We start from the raw sequence: 16,087 nt of genomic DNA on the forward strand, positions 1-16,087 counted from the left end.
TTTCTTTCTTTCTTTCTTTCTTTCTTTCTTTCTTTCTTTCTTTCTTTCTTTCTTTCTTTCCTTTTTATTTAACTTTTTTTTAATGTTTACTTTTTTTTTTATTTTTGAGAGAGAGAGAGAGAGAGAGCATGAATAGGGGAAGGGCAGAAAGAGAAGGAGACACAGAATACAAAGTAGGCTCCAGGCTCTGAGCAGTCAGCACAGAACCCGACGAGGGGCTCGAACTCAAGAACTGTGAAATCATGACCTGAGCTGAAGTCAGACGCTTATCCAACTGAGCCACCCAGATGCCCCTAACTTTTGCTTATTATTTATTTATATTTAAGAGAGAGATAGAGAGAGACAGAGTACAAGAGAGACAGGGAGACATAGAATCTGAAGCAGCCTCCAGGCTGTGAGCCATCGGCACAGAGCCCATTGTGGGGACTCAAACTCACAAACCGCAAGTTCATGACCTGAGCTGAAGTTGGGTGCCAAATCAATTGAGCCACCCAGGCACCAGTTGGGATGGTTTAGGAAAGGCTTCCTAGAAGTGGAAAGGGAGAAGGTTGCAGAATCGGGTTGAAAAAGGCTAGAGGGTCAAGACTGGAAAGAAAGGAGTGAGGAGGGTATCCCTGGCAGGGTAGATAACTTACCCAAGCCCAAGGCTCATCCCAGGAAGGTTAAGTCAGAATGCAAGGACCTGAGTTAGGAAGGAGGTGATGGGCCAGAGAATAGGGGAAGAATTAATGTGGGGCTCTGACAGGTAGGTCAGAAAGTCTGGACTGAATATAAACCATTGGAATAACCACAGAATACTACACAAAGAAAGGGCATTTCTGAAATTGTGCTTGAGGACAAAGTTTCTCTGTGTTGTTATAAGCTAAATTTGTGGTAAACTCTCTCAGTATTCCCAATCATGGGTTGGCTTTCTCTTCTACAAGTTTGCTTGTTCATCTCTTTGTTCTGCCTGCTTCTGTTGGAGTCATAAAACATGATTTTTTTAATTCCCAGATATTTGGTTCTTTTGGGTTGCTTCTCTGATATCTTTATATTTTGTCTACAGATCCACTGTCCCTCATCTTCAGTAAAAGTGGGAAGAGCTCAAGGGCCACCCTGCACAACATAGTTGAATGAAACAGAAATTATCAAACTCATTACCCATCTCCAACCCTGCCATTTAGATGGTCATCCTCTGGGATTCTTGCTCAGGGTCCATGGGTTGATTTCAGAATGTTGATGACATTATTTTGAGGTGACCAACCTCAGAGGGGTGTGTGATTGAACAAATGTTAGGAAACATATTTTTCTTTGTTGGGAGGTAGGTGACTGGGGACGGTTCCCCAGAGAAACATGGTACAAGCATCCTTAGTGCCCAGTAAGAAGCCTCTAGAGACAGTTGAAGGAACTGAAGGAGAAAGAGGAACTGGGAAAAGGGAAATAGGTTCAGAGAGAACTAGTAGGTGGGGTGCTCCATCTTCCCTTGTTCTCCACCCTCTTTCTAGCAGGTATTCCTTCTCTGTATTCTCCATGTCCTGACAATTATAGGATTCTGATTCTCCTTCAATTTAAATCTGTTGAGTGCCTGCCATTTATCAGGCTCTGAACCAGATCCTCTCATGACATCACCTCATGTAGTTCCTTTGTTGATCCTGAAGTATACTGAGTAGAGTCAACCCCTCCCTCAGTCATGAACTTTTAGAACAATAGCTTTCTGTCAGGCCCCTTTTCAAGGTATTTTATTTTCCCCTTTCATCCTGAGCTCTTTCTCACTTCCCCTCCTCACTGGATGCACTTGCTTTAGTGTATTTAACAAATGCTCTTCCAGTCCATGTTCTATATGTGTATTTAGATACATACATCCACTGGAATTTTGATACATTAGCATAAATGGCATATGGGAGAAGCCCAGGTGTTATGAGGAAGGGCATACATAGGAAGGGCAGCACAAAGGTCAGGGGAGGCTTCCTTGGGAAGCAACATCTGAGCTGGGAACTGAAAGAGAAGTAGGGGTTAACTAAGGGGAGGGATAAGAGGGCATTAGAGTCAAGAGAACAGGGTGAGTGTGGAATTTCACAGCTGGATCAGGAACTTGGCAGGGGATGAGGATAGGGGAATCAGCACAGGTGAGGTGATGAAGGAAGGAAGAATTATGAAGGAAGGAGAGTGGGAACCACTGAAGGGTTTGAAGACTGGGGGTGGGTGGGGGACACATCAATCACATTCATAGTATAGAAAGTTCCATGAGTCTTAAGAATTGACCCTCCTTATCTATCTCCCATGTTGTTGGTAAATCATAACATTGGAACTGGCGGATGGCAAATAAGAAGTCTAGATGGATTTGTAGACAGAAGGTCAGAACCACAACATAAGGATGTCTTTTGATAACCTATAGAGAAGATATTTCAATTTTGACTTGTTCTGTTTTTTAGAACTTCTTACAACACTTTCTAAAATTCTCTCAAAACCAAAGCCAGAGTAGAGAGGAGAGTGAAGTCTGCATGACTTTGTCTTTTCTGTTCCCCACTACTCATTTCTGGGGCATTGCTGTGAATTCTTCATTTAAAGCCTCACTCCCCTTGAAGAGGGGCCCATTTGAATAGTAGCAGTAGAGGAGGAGAAAGGGGGAACTACTAGAAAGTTTTCTTAATTAAGAAAACATATTCAGACAATGATTTGAGAACGTTAAAATAACTCCTTGTGAAAAATCAGTAGACAGTTACAAGTGAGTGTTTTCATACAAGTTTACAGAACAGGGCAGATTTTCCAGGCGGCTATCAGCTGACATCACAGATGGTGAGGTGTTTACAGAGCACACTGTGGCCAGAAAGGAGACTGTCTGCAGAAGCGAACTCACCTTCTCTTCTGAAATCCAGAGAGAGGAGACAGAAGGAATTGTTTTGGTTGTGAGCTACTGAGCTAAGTAACTTACTTCTTTCCTCCCTACTCACCACACTCTCATAACTGAGGATGTAAAACTGTAGTTAATTTTTATCTGGGAGCTTTGGGTGAGGTTTACTGAATTCCAGAATTCATACTATGGCCTTTCTGGCTCTCCTCTGTTCTTAGTAATGGATTCTTGGTTGGATGTTGCATTCATTTCTCCAGTGTTTCCTTACCCTGCAGCTTGTTCTTATAGTTCTTGAAGGTAGTTCTTGCAGTCCTTGACCATTCCTTCCTCTTCCTCTCTCTTCACATCACATCTGTGGGCATAGGAAGCTAAGAGTGAAGGGTTGGACTGTACATTCTGTGACATCAGCACAGCTAAATGAATGATTCAGAATGAGGGTAAAGGGAGACAAAGTGACATCTGACCTTGGCTAACTGATTATGAGGTAAGGGTTTTAAGACCCGGGGAACACTATTTGTATTTTAAACCCAGATGATAGTTAGAAATAGTCCTATAACTGCAGCGAGGCCTTCTACTCCATGAATTAATGGGTCATAACTCATGTTCAAGCACCATGTAAATATCCCATGTGTGAATTATTCCATAATATATCTATGCTGCATTGTGTCTTATAGTTTAATTAGTATATGAAGCTACATGAATTAGATTAACCCAAATGGGATTATGTTATGTGGTGTGTAAAAAAGGAGAATGTTAGGAAGTATTTTTCACTTTTTCTGGGGGGAAAAACAAGATTGATTTTTCTATGACATCTTTTGGTGTCAGTTTCTGTGATTCTTGGGCTGCAAAAAGTGACATGGGACTTCTGACTTTTCTGTGGTTGGTTGAACATCATTGTTCAGTAAATATTTATTGTTTCTTTAGGCATTATAGAGGGATAGCACATACCAGATTAAATACGAAGCAATAGCTTTAAAGCCTTGAGAGCAACAGAACTTGGCGGCGTCAACCCAACTTGGCTTAACTCTGGCTCACTGAACGAAATCCCAGATTCTATGCTTCCTGGGCTTGCTATAGCTTTCTGATCCTGGAATCCTCTTCAATTCCAGCTAGATGCTGCGTCAGGCACTTCGCAGATTTGGTCAAAAGCTGGTACATAGACCTCCGCTCAAGGAACCAGTGGCTGAGGATGACCCACAGAGAAGACTGAGCACTCTGGATTTAGTGGCCCTGGGTGTAGGCCGCACAGTGAGTGTAGGTGTGTATGTCCTGGCTGGTGAGGTGGTCAGCAATCAAGCAGGACCATCCATCGTGATCTGCTTTTTGGTGGCCGGCCTATCTTCTGTGTTGTCTGGGCTGTGCTATGCTGAGATTACTGCCCGAGTTCCCCTCTCTGGTTCTTCATATCTCTACACTTATGTCACTATAGGTGAACTCTGGGCTTTTATCACTGGCTGGAACCTCATCTTCTTCCTTGTGGCTGATACAGCCAATGTAACCCGGGCTTGGATTTTAGCTTTTGCCAATCTGCTTGGGAACCAGATCTCTCAGACCCTGCGTGAGAGAATCTTACTGTACGTTCCCCAAGTCCTTGCAGAATATCTAGTCTTCTTTGTTGTGGACCTTGTATTGTTGCTTATGGAATTGCAGACTCTGAACCATAGTCAGTTTTTCCTGATTACCAAAGTGATCACATTGGTGAAACTTTTGGTTCTTCATTTTGTCATCATCTCTGGATTCATTAAGGGGGATCTGCACAACTGGACGCTCACAGAAGATGACTACATAACGGCTGGACTCAATGACACCTCTAGCTTGAGCCCCCTGGGCTCTGGAGGATTTGTGCCCTTCGGCTTCGAGGGGATTCTCCATGGAGCAGCTACCTGTTTCTATACATTTATTGGTTTCCACAATATTTTTGAAAGAGTTGAAGAAGCCCAGAATCCCCAGCATTCAGTCCCCATGGGCATTGTGATTTCACTGTTCATCTGCCTTCTGGTATATTTTGGTGTCTCTTCAGCACTTACGCTTATGGTGCCCTACTACAAGCTTCAACCTGGGAGCATCTTGCCTGAGGCATTTCTCCATATTGGTTGGGCTTCTGCCTACTATGTTGTAGCTTTTGGATTCCTCTGTAGTCTTTCATCTAGCCTCTTGGGCTCTATGTTACCCATACATCAGTTGATACACAAGATGGCAAAGGATGGCCTATTGTTCCCTGTTCTTGCCAGGATAGAAACTGGCACGTATGCTCCCATCGTGGCCACTGTGATCTTTAGCATTACTGCACCAGTCATGGCAGTCTTCTTTGGACTCACTGATCTTGTGAACTTCAGGTCACTTGGGTCCCTGCTAGCTTACTCCCTGGTGGCTCTTTGTGTTCTCATCCTCAGGTACCAGCCTCAGAGGAGGAATGAGGAAAATGAAGCAGAGGTGCAGGAGGAGAATGGACCTGCAGCAGAGAGGCTAACTCTACAGGGACTACTTTTTCCAGGCAGCTCCACCCCTACTCCACTCTCTGGCCAGGTTGTCTATATTTGCTCCTCACTGCTTGCTCTGCTGCTCACTCTTCTTTGCCTGGTGCTGGCCCAGTGGCCAGTCCTGCTTTCTGGAGACCCAGTGTGGATTTCAGTGGTTGTGGTGCTCCTGATGCTCATGACTGGGATCACTGGGGTCATCTGGAGACAGCCTCAAAGCTCCAGTCCCCTTTACTTTAAGGTCCCTGCCCTGCCTCTTGTCCCACTACTGAGCATCTTCATGAATGTATACCTTATGATGCAGATGACAGCTGGAACCTGGGCCAGATTTGGTGTCTCCACGCTTATTGGGCTTGCTATCTATTTCAGCTATGGGATCAAGCACAGTGTGGAGGGAGTTGGAATGGCCAACTCCACTTAAGGTAGGGCCAAAACTGTGGACCTTGATCTCATCAGTGCCCATACATATTTAGTTTGACATCATCATACCTGAATGCAGTCTGGTCCCCCTACACAATAATTTTGAGTACTCTTTAGCAGATGGAAATGAGGTCTCCTATGGGATATTGGTGGGGTAATAATTTATTGTGAGTCAAGGATGTGTCTCTGCTCCTTCTTTTTTTCCCCCCTTATCTACTTTTCAGTTACGTCTGTAGCTGCATATTGGCTTTAAAAAATATTAAAAGAAACTGGAAAAAGTGTTTTTGTTTCCTTTGGGTAAATACAAAGTCAGGGAATTACTGAAGTATATAATAATTACATTTTTTATTTTTTTTAGAAACCTCCATACTGTTTTTCAAAGTGGCTGCACCAATTTATATTCCCACCAATGGTATATGAGGGTTCCCTTTTCTCCATATCCTTGCCAATACTTGTTATTTCTTGTCTTTTTTTTTTATTTTAGCCATTCTGACATGTGTAAAGTAATATATCATTGCAGTTTTAATTTGCATTTCCCTTATGATTCATGATGCTGAGTATCTTTTCATGTGTGTGTTGGTATCTGCCCATGTTTTGAATGAATTTTTTTTGGTGTTGAGTTATGTCAGTTCATTGTATATTTCGCATTAACCCCTTATTGGATATATCATTTGCAAATATCTTCTCCCATTCAGTAGGTTGCCTTTTTGTTTTGCTGATGGCTTCTTTGCTATGGAAAAGTTTCTTATTTACACTAAGTCCAAAAGATATACGCATCATTATGTTTATAGCAGCACTATATACAATAACCAAGATATGGAAGCAACCCAAGTGTCCATCAGTAGATGAATGGATAAAGGAGATTATATATATATACATATACATATACATATATATATGAATATTAATCAACCATTGGAACAAAAAACAAAAGAAACCTTGCAATTTATAACAACATGGATGGAACTAGAAGATGTAATGCTAAGTGAAATAAGTCAGTCAAAGACAAATACTATATGATTTCACTCACATGTAGAATTTAATAAAACAAACAAACAGACAAACAAATAAAAAAAACAGACTCTTAAATACAAGGAACAAACAGGTAGTTACCAAAAGGGAAATGGGTGGGAGGATGGGTAAAATAGATACAGGGAATTCCGAGTACACTTAACTTGTTGAGCACTGAAAAATGTATGGAATTGTTAAATCATTTTATTCTACACCTGAGAGTAATATAATGACACTATGTGTTAATTATACTTCAATAAAAAATAAAGAAAATTAGAAAAAGACAAAAGAAAAGATGAAATATGGCCTCTGCCCTTAAGGGGCTTATATTCTAATACAAGAGGTAAAGCACAACTGTAACAAAAAGTAAAAAGTGTTGCCATAATAAGTAAATACAAATGAGGTGTCTTACAAATTCAGAGTGGAGAATGACCATTTGTGGCTGCCACAGTGATGACAGTTGATGGTGAAATCAGAGAAGACTGTAGAGGAATGACATTTGGGTTAGCTCTCTCCATGGACAAATAGGATTTTGCCACACATGGGCAGCAGGGAGAGACTGTAGGCAGAGAGAACAACAGTAGGAAAACGAAGAAGTGGTCGGAGCACACTGAGCAGGTTGTGTAGCTTGACGCTTGGCTGTGGGGGTGGGGGGGAGTAGGAGGGAGGATGGGCAACAGAACATACACAGGTAGATTGAAGCCAGATCTTTCCTCTGATCACAAAGTACTTTGGCTTTGAACCCACTTCCCATGCTACAAATCCCTGGGGTTGCTTCTTCTACTTGGTCATGTATGCATTCATGTACTTTAAAGTTTCTCTACTATTGTCTGCTTTGGTCCACTAGTTCAGAAAGTGCACAGCTGAGAGCCAAGTGTCCTTGGTTCTAGTCTTGTTTCCACCACTAACTAGCACTGTGATCTTCAGCAAGCCCCTCAGTTCCCTCAGTGCTCTGTTTATTTGTCTGTAACATAAGGGTTCACAACTGATAATTTCTAAAGTTCCCTTTAGTTAAAAAATTATAGGGGGCGCCTGGGTGGCGCAGTCGGTTAAACGTCCGACTTCAGCCAGGTCACGATCTCGCGGTCCGTGAGTTCGAGCCCCGCGTCGGGCTCTGGGCTGATGGCTCAGAGCCTGGAGCCTGTTTCCGATTCTGTGTCTCCCTCTCTCTCTGCCCCTCCCCTGTTCATGCTCTGTCTCTCTCTGTCCCAAAAATAAGTAAACGTTGAAAAAAAATTAAAAAAAAATTATAGGATATTGTCTTGTTCTTCTGTCTTGTTTTTCTCTCAATTTGGTCTCTACTACAAGTGATCTGAACCTGCATTCTGCCCACTTTTTACTACAACCTATTGTTGGAGTTGTAGAGGTACAATAAATAACACCACATTTCCCCCTCCTATGATATTCAAGACATAGAGACAAATGATTAAACCATCAGCCTCAGCCTAAATGGCTTGTTAATCTGGCATCACTAAGTTAGATAGTCTTACTCTTCATCACAAGCACTGCCGAGCACACCCTACCTCCTACCACAAGAGAGAGCCTGTTTTTATTAGATTTTCTTGTGTATGAGCAAATTGGAGTGCATTTGTCCTGTGAGCATGTTGGATCCAGATGAAAAAAAGGAAACCACCAAAAAAAAAAAAAAAAAAAAAACCTGTAAGAAGCTTAGCTAGGCATGCTCAGTACCGTCTCTTTAACTGACTGATAGACACAGAGAGAGAAGGAAGCAGAGAGAAGCCAGGAATAGTACTCTGTTCAATGAGGCTCAAACTTCAATGGATGTCACCTCACCTGGAGGGCTTCTGAAAATACACATTGTTGGGCTCTGACCCCAGCATTTGGAATTCAGTATATCTGGGTGGGACCCAGAATTTGTTCTTCTAACAAGTTTTCAGGAGATGCTGCTGCTGCTGCTGCTGCTACTGCTCTAGGGACCTCACATTGAAGACCAAGGCTCCAGTTTAAACTTCTCCACATACATGTAAAATGAAGCAAGGGAAATATGGCACCCTCTGAACATTCACTTCATTTCATGAAACACTGAGATTAAAATACCATCATGAATGCTTTCACAGTGGGGAAATCATAGAGAATCACTTCACAATGTTTCACAATCCCTACAGATTCTTCCCAATGCCTAGCCTTAGTTAAAGTAATATCATTTTTTCGCTTCCATTTATTCACTTGTAGTTTTAAAAATATGAGCATCATAATACTAATGCCTACTTTTCCCATCCCCATATGAGATGTTTGTGAAGATTGGTTGAAGTAATGGGTATAAAAATTCTCTAAATAAACTTTGTGAATGTTAGTGATTCCCTCTTAACTTCTCAGTAGAAATATGGAGCCTTTTCCTCCTACAAATAGTACATCTCAAAAGATTATTTTATTTGTATTTATTTAAATTCAAGTTAGTTAACATCATAGTATTGGTTTGAGGAGTAGAACCCAGTGATTCATCACTTACGTGCAACACCCAGTGCTCATCCCAAGTGCCCTCTTTAATGTCCATCACCCATTTAGCTCATCCCCACACAAACCTCCCCTCTAGCAACCTCCAGTTTGTTCTCATATGATATTTGTCTTTCTCTGCTTGACTTATTTCACTTGGCACAATACACTCTAGTTCCATCCATGTTGTTGCAAATGGCAAGATTTCATTCTTTATGATTCATGAGTAGTAGTATTCCATATAAATGTGTGTGTGTGTGTGTGTGTGTATACACACATATATGGAATGGAACATATTTCATATGTGGAACATGTGTCCACATTTTCTTTATTCATGAATTGATGGACATTTGGGCTCTTTCCATAATTTGACTATTGTTGATGGTACTACTGTAAACACTGGGCTGCATGTGCCCCTTCGAATTCAGCATTTTTATGTCCTTTGGATAAATACCTAGTAGTCCAATTGCTGGATCATAGGGTAGTTCTATTTTTAATTTTTTGAGGTAATGGCATACCATTGTCCAGAGTATCTGTACCAATTTCCATTCTCACCAACAGTTCAAAAGGGTTCCCCTTTCTCCTCATCCTCACCAACATCTGTTGTTTCCTGGGTTTTTAATTTTAGCTATTCTGACAGGTGTGAGGTGGTATTTCAGTGTGGTTTTGATTTGTATTTCCCTAATGATGAATGGTGTTGAGTATATTTTCATGTGTCTGTTAGCCATCCAAATGTCTTCTTTGGAAAAGTGTCTATTCATGTCTTTTGCCCATTTCTTCAGTGGATTATTTGTTTTCTGGGTGTTGACGTTGATAAGTTCTTTATAGATTTTGGATACTAACCAATAAATATACTAACTGATATTTATCCCATATGTCATTTGAAAATATCTTCTCCCATTCTATTGGTTGCCTTTTAGTTTTGTTGATTGTTTCCTTTGCTGTGCAGAGCTTCTTATCTTGATGAGGTCCCAATATTTCATTTTTGCTTTTGTTTCCCTTGCCTCCTGAGACATGTTTACTAAGAAGTTGCTGTGACCATACTTTGGCTATTGTTGATAGTGCTGCTATAAACACAGGGGTGCATGTATCCCTTCGAAACAGCACACTTGTATCCCTTGGATACATGCCTAGTAGTGCAATTACTGGGTTGTAGGTAGTTCTATTTTTAGTTTTTTGAGGAACCTCCATACTGTTTTCCAGAGTGGCTGCATCAGCTTGCATTCCCACCATCGATGGATGAATGGATAAAGAAGATGTTGTATATGTATGTATACACACACACACACACACACACACACACACACACACACACACAATGGAGTAGTAGTCGGCAATCAAAAAGAATGAAATCTTGCCATTTGCAATAATGTGGATGGAACTGGAGGGTGTTATGCTAAGTGAAATTAGTCAGAGAAAGACAAAAATCATGACTTCACTCATGAGGACTTGAAGAAACAAAACAGATGAACATAAGGGAAGGGAAACAAAAATAATATAAAAACAGGGAGGGCGACAAAACAGAAGAGACTTATAAATATGGAGAACAAACTGAAGGTTATGGAAGGGGTTGTGGGAGGGGGGATGGGATAAATGGGTAAGGGGCACTAAGGAATCTACTCCTGAAATCATTGTTGCACTATATGCTAACTAATTTAGATGTAAATTTTTAAAAAATTTAAAAACAGTTGCTGTGACCAAGGTCAAAGAGGTTGTTGCTTGTTTTCTCCTCTAGGATTTTGATGGTTTCTGTTTCACATTTAGGTTTTTTTTCTATTTTGAATTTATATTTGTGTGTGGTGTAAGAAAGTGGTCAAGTTTCATTCTTCTGCATGTCGCTGTCCAGTTCTCCCAGCAGCATTTGCTGAAGAGATTCACTTTTTCCATTGGATAGTCTTTCCTGCCATATAGGAAAGATTAGTTGGCCATACATTTGTGGATCCATTTCTGGGTTCTCTATTCTGTTCCATTGATCTATGTGTCTGTTTTCATGCCAGTACCATACTGTCTTGATAATTACAGCTTTGTAATACAGCTTAAAGCCTAGAATTGTGGTGCCTCCAGCTTTGCTTTGCTTTTTCAAAATTACTTTGTCTATTTGGGGTCTTTTCTGGTTTCATGAAATTTTTAGGATTGTTCTAGCTCTGACAAGAATGCTGTGATTGGGATTAAGTTGAATGTAAAGATTGCTTTGGGTAGTATTGACATTTTAACAATATTTTTTCTTCCAATTCATGAGCATGAAATGTTTTTCTATTTCTTTGTGCCTTCTTCGATTTCTTTCATAAGCTTTCTATAGTTTTCAGCATACAGATCTTTTACATCTTTGGTTAGGTTTATTCCTAGGTATTTTATGATTCTTGGTGCAATTGTGAATGGGATCAGTTTCTTTATTTGTCTTTCTGTTGCTTCATTATTACTGTATAAGAATGCAACTGATTTCTGTACATTAATTTTGTATCTTGCAACTTTGCTGAATTCATGTATCAGTTCTAGCAGACTTTTGGTGGAGTCTATCGGGTTTTCCATGTATAGTATCATGCCATCTGCAAAAAGTGAAAGCTTAACTTCATCTTTGCCAATTTTGATGCCTTTGATTTCCTTTTGTTGTCTGATTGCTGATGCTAGAACTTCCCAACACTATGTTAAACAACAGCGGTGAGAGTAGACATCCCTATCGTGTTCCTCATCTCAAGGTGAAAGCTCTCAGTTTTTCCCCATTGAGGGTGATATTTGCTGTGGGCTTTTCATAAATGGCTTTTATGATGTTTAAGTATGTTCCTTCCATCCCGACTTTCTTGAGGGTTTTTATTATGAAAGAATGCTGAATTATGTCAAATGCTTTTTCTGCATCTATTGACAGGATCATATGGTCCTACCCTTTATTTTATTAATGCGGTATATCACATTGATTGATTTGCAAATACTAAACCAGTCCTGTGGCCCAGGAATAAATTCCACTTGATCTTGGTGAATAATTCTTTTAATGTACTGTTGAATTTGACTTGCTAGTATCTTGTTGAGAATTTTTGCATCCAAGTACATTAGGGATATAGGTCTAATTCTCCTTTCTACTGGGGCCTTTTCTGGTTTTGGGATCAAGGTAATGCTGGCTTCATAGGATGAGTTTGGACTCTTTCCTTCTATTTCTATTTTTTGGAACAGTTAGAGAAGAATAGATATTGACTCTTCTTTAAATGGTAGAATTCCCTGGGAAGACATCTGACCCAGGACTCTTATTTTTTTGGGAAATTTTTGAAAATGTATTCAATTTCTTTGCTGGTTATGGGCCTGTTCAAATTTTCTATTTCTTCCTGCTTGAGTTTTGGTAGTGTGTGTGTCTCGGAATTTGTCCATTTCTTTCAGATTGTCCAGTTTGTTGGCATATAATTTTTCATATTATTCTCCTAAAATTATTCATATTTCTGTGGTGTTGGCTGTGCTCTCTCCTCTTTCATTCATGATTTTATCTATGAGTCTTCTCAAAAGATAATTTTAAATAATTAATGGTTGTATCAATCTTTGGTCTCTTTTCAATTTACTCATTTGTTTTTTTTTTTATTTAAAAAAATTTTTTTTCAACGTTTATTTATTTTTGGGACAGAGAGAGACAGAACATGAACGGGGGAGGGGCAGAGAGAGAGGGAGACACAGAATCGGAAACAGGCTCCAGGCTCCGAGCCATCAGCCCAGAGCCTGACGCGGGGCTCGAACTCACGGACCGCAAGATCGTGACCTGGCTGAAGTCGGACGCTTAACCGACTGCGCCACCCAGGCGCCCCTTCAATTTACTCATTTGTAGATGGCATTTTTTTTTTTTTTTTTACTTCAATGAGATCCATGTCCCTTCAAAAAAATGTCCTTGAAGAAAATAAATGCTTCTTAAATAGTAGTAGGCATTGGGGGCAAACTTCAGAAAGTAGCCCTTAACTGCCTAGCCATGAGGACATAAATAATAGGAAAAATCCTCCCCCGTCACAATATGATCACTTGTATTATCATTGGAGGCCAGGGGATTGCTATGATGGTCAGGGAGGAGCCTGAGGATTACATGGGTGCTATGACTTGATCACAGATAATGGATTTTGAGAAAGAAACCCATTAGGGTTTCTGACTTAGCTGCCCTAAGTCAGAAAATATCATCAAACTCTGTGCCTAAGCTGACTTAAGAGCAGCTACTGGATTCACCATTACTTACAGAAGGTGGAGGCAGAGAATAGGTGTAGAAGCTGGTTGGACCAGAAGCCTTCCATGGATCCCAGGGTAGGAAGCCAGCTTATTGGAGCCCTTGCTGTCTGGGCTTACCTATATGGATAGGTTGTAGTGGGGGATACAATCTGGTGCTTCCCCATTGGATGGATCAGCATAATGGGTTTCAAACAACTGAATGACATTTCCAAGCTTTCCTTTCTCCACTATCTTCCTCCAGACTGACCCAAAGAAATGGTTTTCCAAATTCCCTTCTCAACACTGACCCACCCTGAAAACACACACACCACAATCCTGTGAGAAATGTCTCCCAGTTGTCAAGCAGGCCTACTTCACAGCTTGTGCCTGGTAGAAACGTTTGCACTTTGTGCTGGTGTTATGTTGTGTAGCCCCTTCTCTAGCCAAAGTTATACTTTTTGGGTTTTTTCCAATTTTTTGGTCTGTGTCTTCCATGCCTTTGACTTTAGTCCTTTATTGGTTTCTTTGTTTCTCTGGCCTTTTAAGACAGCCATCACTATCTTCTTGGGAGTGTTTCCAACTTTAATGGTTGGTAGGTTCTTCTCAAAGTTTGTTTTCATCCTCTATCAGTTTGGCTCATCCTTTTTCTCTCCAATTCCCTTGTGGAACCAGAAAACTGTCCCATGTTCCCCAGGACTCTGAGCTTGGGCACTTTCAGAGCTTGCCTTTCCTCATTTTTCACCTGGTTCTTTCATCTGCTGGCTGCTGAGCAAGGAGATCCATGCATGACACCTACAGAGCACCTCATAGTGACTCAGGATGAGCAGGTTGAGCTCAAAGGCACATCATAAACCCATCTGTAATATGGTTGCTTTTCTTTAAAATCCTTAAGAACATAAGTGACCCAAATTATGGTAGAATAGTGAAATGGAGGTGGTGGGTTGGGGTTGAGAGGTGGTTCCAAATTTTATTTTCGCTTCAGGAGGCCAATTTTTCAGCATTTCCTCAGAAGCTCTTCTGGGCCAACAAGAGGACAGTTTGTCAAAATATGAATGACCAGCTACCCTGCTCATTTCCCAAGCCAAGTACCCCAGAGCCTTACCTTGTCTGATGCCTTTCTTTGGCTAATTGTACAGCATTAATGCTATTCAGCTTCCTTCTGTTCATTCTCACTGATGTGTTTCAGTCAGGGCATCTCTGGTGACAGAGCCTGCATGTGCATTTTTTGCTTTATTCCACACCCCTCATAGTGCAACTGAGAGCTTGAATTCATAATAACCCCAGGTGCTAGAGGTGAATAGTTACCTAGATAATTTGATCTGTGTAGATGATGCTTGTCTTTCTGAAACATGTTTAGAGGCTTAGAATATCCATGTGATTGCTTCTGCAAGCCTCTCCTTTGGTCAAGTAGGCACAGTGTCATGGGTATATCTTTTGTCAAAGAGATTGACCTTTGATATACTAAAGGGTTCTTTTTTTGGTCATAACACTGGAAACATAAGCTTCTTGCTTCTTGGATTCAGTCAACAAATAGACTTATTTATATTAGCTACTACTGTGGACAAGGAGGGCAAAAATGAATAAGACAAGGTGTCTGCCTTTTAGGTGGCTTCAGGTTGGTGGGAAGATAGATAAGTAACCCAGCATTTCTAATACAGCATGATCAGAGCTTTATGATGGAGATGTGCATGAGGTACGGGGATGAAGGGTAGATCTCTAATTCTGATGCAAGAGGTGTCATTGGCCCAGGAAGGCAGAAGGGAGTGAGTGACTGTGTAGCATATGACTAAGCTAAGTTATTGGCCCAGGAGGCAGAAGGGAGTGAGTGATTGTGTAGCATATGACTAAGCCTAAACACTACAACGTCTTTCTCAATTAGGTTGCCATTTCTTTATGGATTCATGCACTGAACAAATATACAAGTACCAACCAGGTACTAGTCACTATACTAGGTCTTATTTGAAGATGTACAAGTCACCAGGGAGCTTGCAGCCTAGGGTGGTAGATAGAAAAATAAACATTTAAAATCCACCATAAATCCTGAGGCAGAATGGGAAAGCTGACATTTCCTTAATTAAAGCCAGTTGAAGTGTTACACTATGTAGAATGCTTTGAAGGGGCAATATCAGTAACTTACTGTCTTGCCCCATTGTAGTCTGTGAATAGGTTGATTCAGTTCCACTGTGCAGTTTATTTATCATCTAAAATCCCAGCAGTTAAAGGATCTGGAATATATCAAACTTTTTAAGGTCCCTGCCTGGACAGCCTTCCTAGTTCAGGAAGCAAATCATCTGACAGAGAGAGAAGTGAGAATGTAGACGCACAATCCTTTTAAAATAATTTAGTAATGATCCTATGTAACTGACCAAGAATTTATAGGATCTGTTCTTTCTGTAGAGATATTTCCTTGCTGCTCAACCAGTGAGCTTGCCAAGTTTAGAGGATTAATCTTTGACATTGTAAATAAACTCAAGTTGTAATTCAGTCGCAGGGGTGAAGGGAATTTAGACTTGTATAAGGGAAAAATATTAAATAGATTTGTGGAAGAACAACTATGGCAGTCCGTATTGTCTCTGGTACCTTAGCACTGAGTTTTGGAACTACAAGGGACTCTCGAGGTCTTCTGATCCAATGCTCTTTTTTTTTTTTTTAATTCTAATATAGTTAACATACAGTATTAGCTTCAGATGTAAAATACAGTGATTTAACAATTCTATACATTACTTAG

General features: G+C 40.6%; 1 protein-coding gene across 3 annotated transcripts in view; it reads left to right on the forward strand.

Annotated features, from left to right (window-relative positions):
* The window catches only part of LOC121038830 (cationic amino acid transporter 3-like), a 13,864-nt gene extending 7,873 nt beyond the window's left edge, over positions 1 to 5,991 (forward strand). For 2 of the 3 annotated variants that reach the window (XM_040488707.1, XM_040488706.1), the window contains exon 2: positions 3,755 to 5,991. In XM_040488707.1, the coding sequence (XP_040344641.1) occupies positions 3,944 to 5,728 (1,785 nt within the window). In that variant the 5' untranslated portion in view covers positions 3,755 to 3,943 and the 3' untranslated portion in view covers positions 5,729 to 5,991. The remainder of the gene's footprint in view (positions 1 to 3,754) is intronic. The other variant, XM_040488708.1, reaches the window with a different exon arrangement.
* The last annotated feature ends 10,096 nt before the right edge of the window (positions 5,992 to 16,087 follow it).

This window comes from Herpailurus yagouaroundi, unplaced genomic scaffold, assembly GCF_014898765.1.
Source record: "Herpailurus yagouaroundi ecotype Mexico unplaced genomic scaffold, PumYag 166, whole genome shotgun sequence".
Taxonomy (NCBI): Eukaryota; Metazoa; Chordata; class Mammalia; order Carnivora; family Felidae; genus Herpailurus; species Herpailurus yagouaroundi.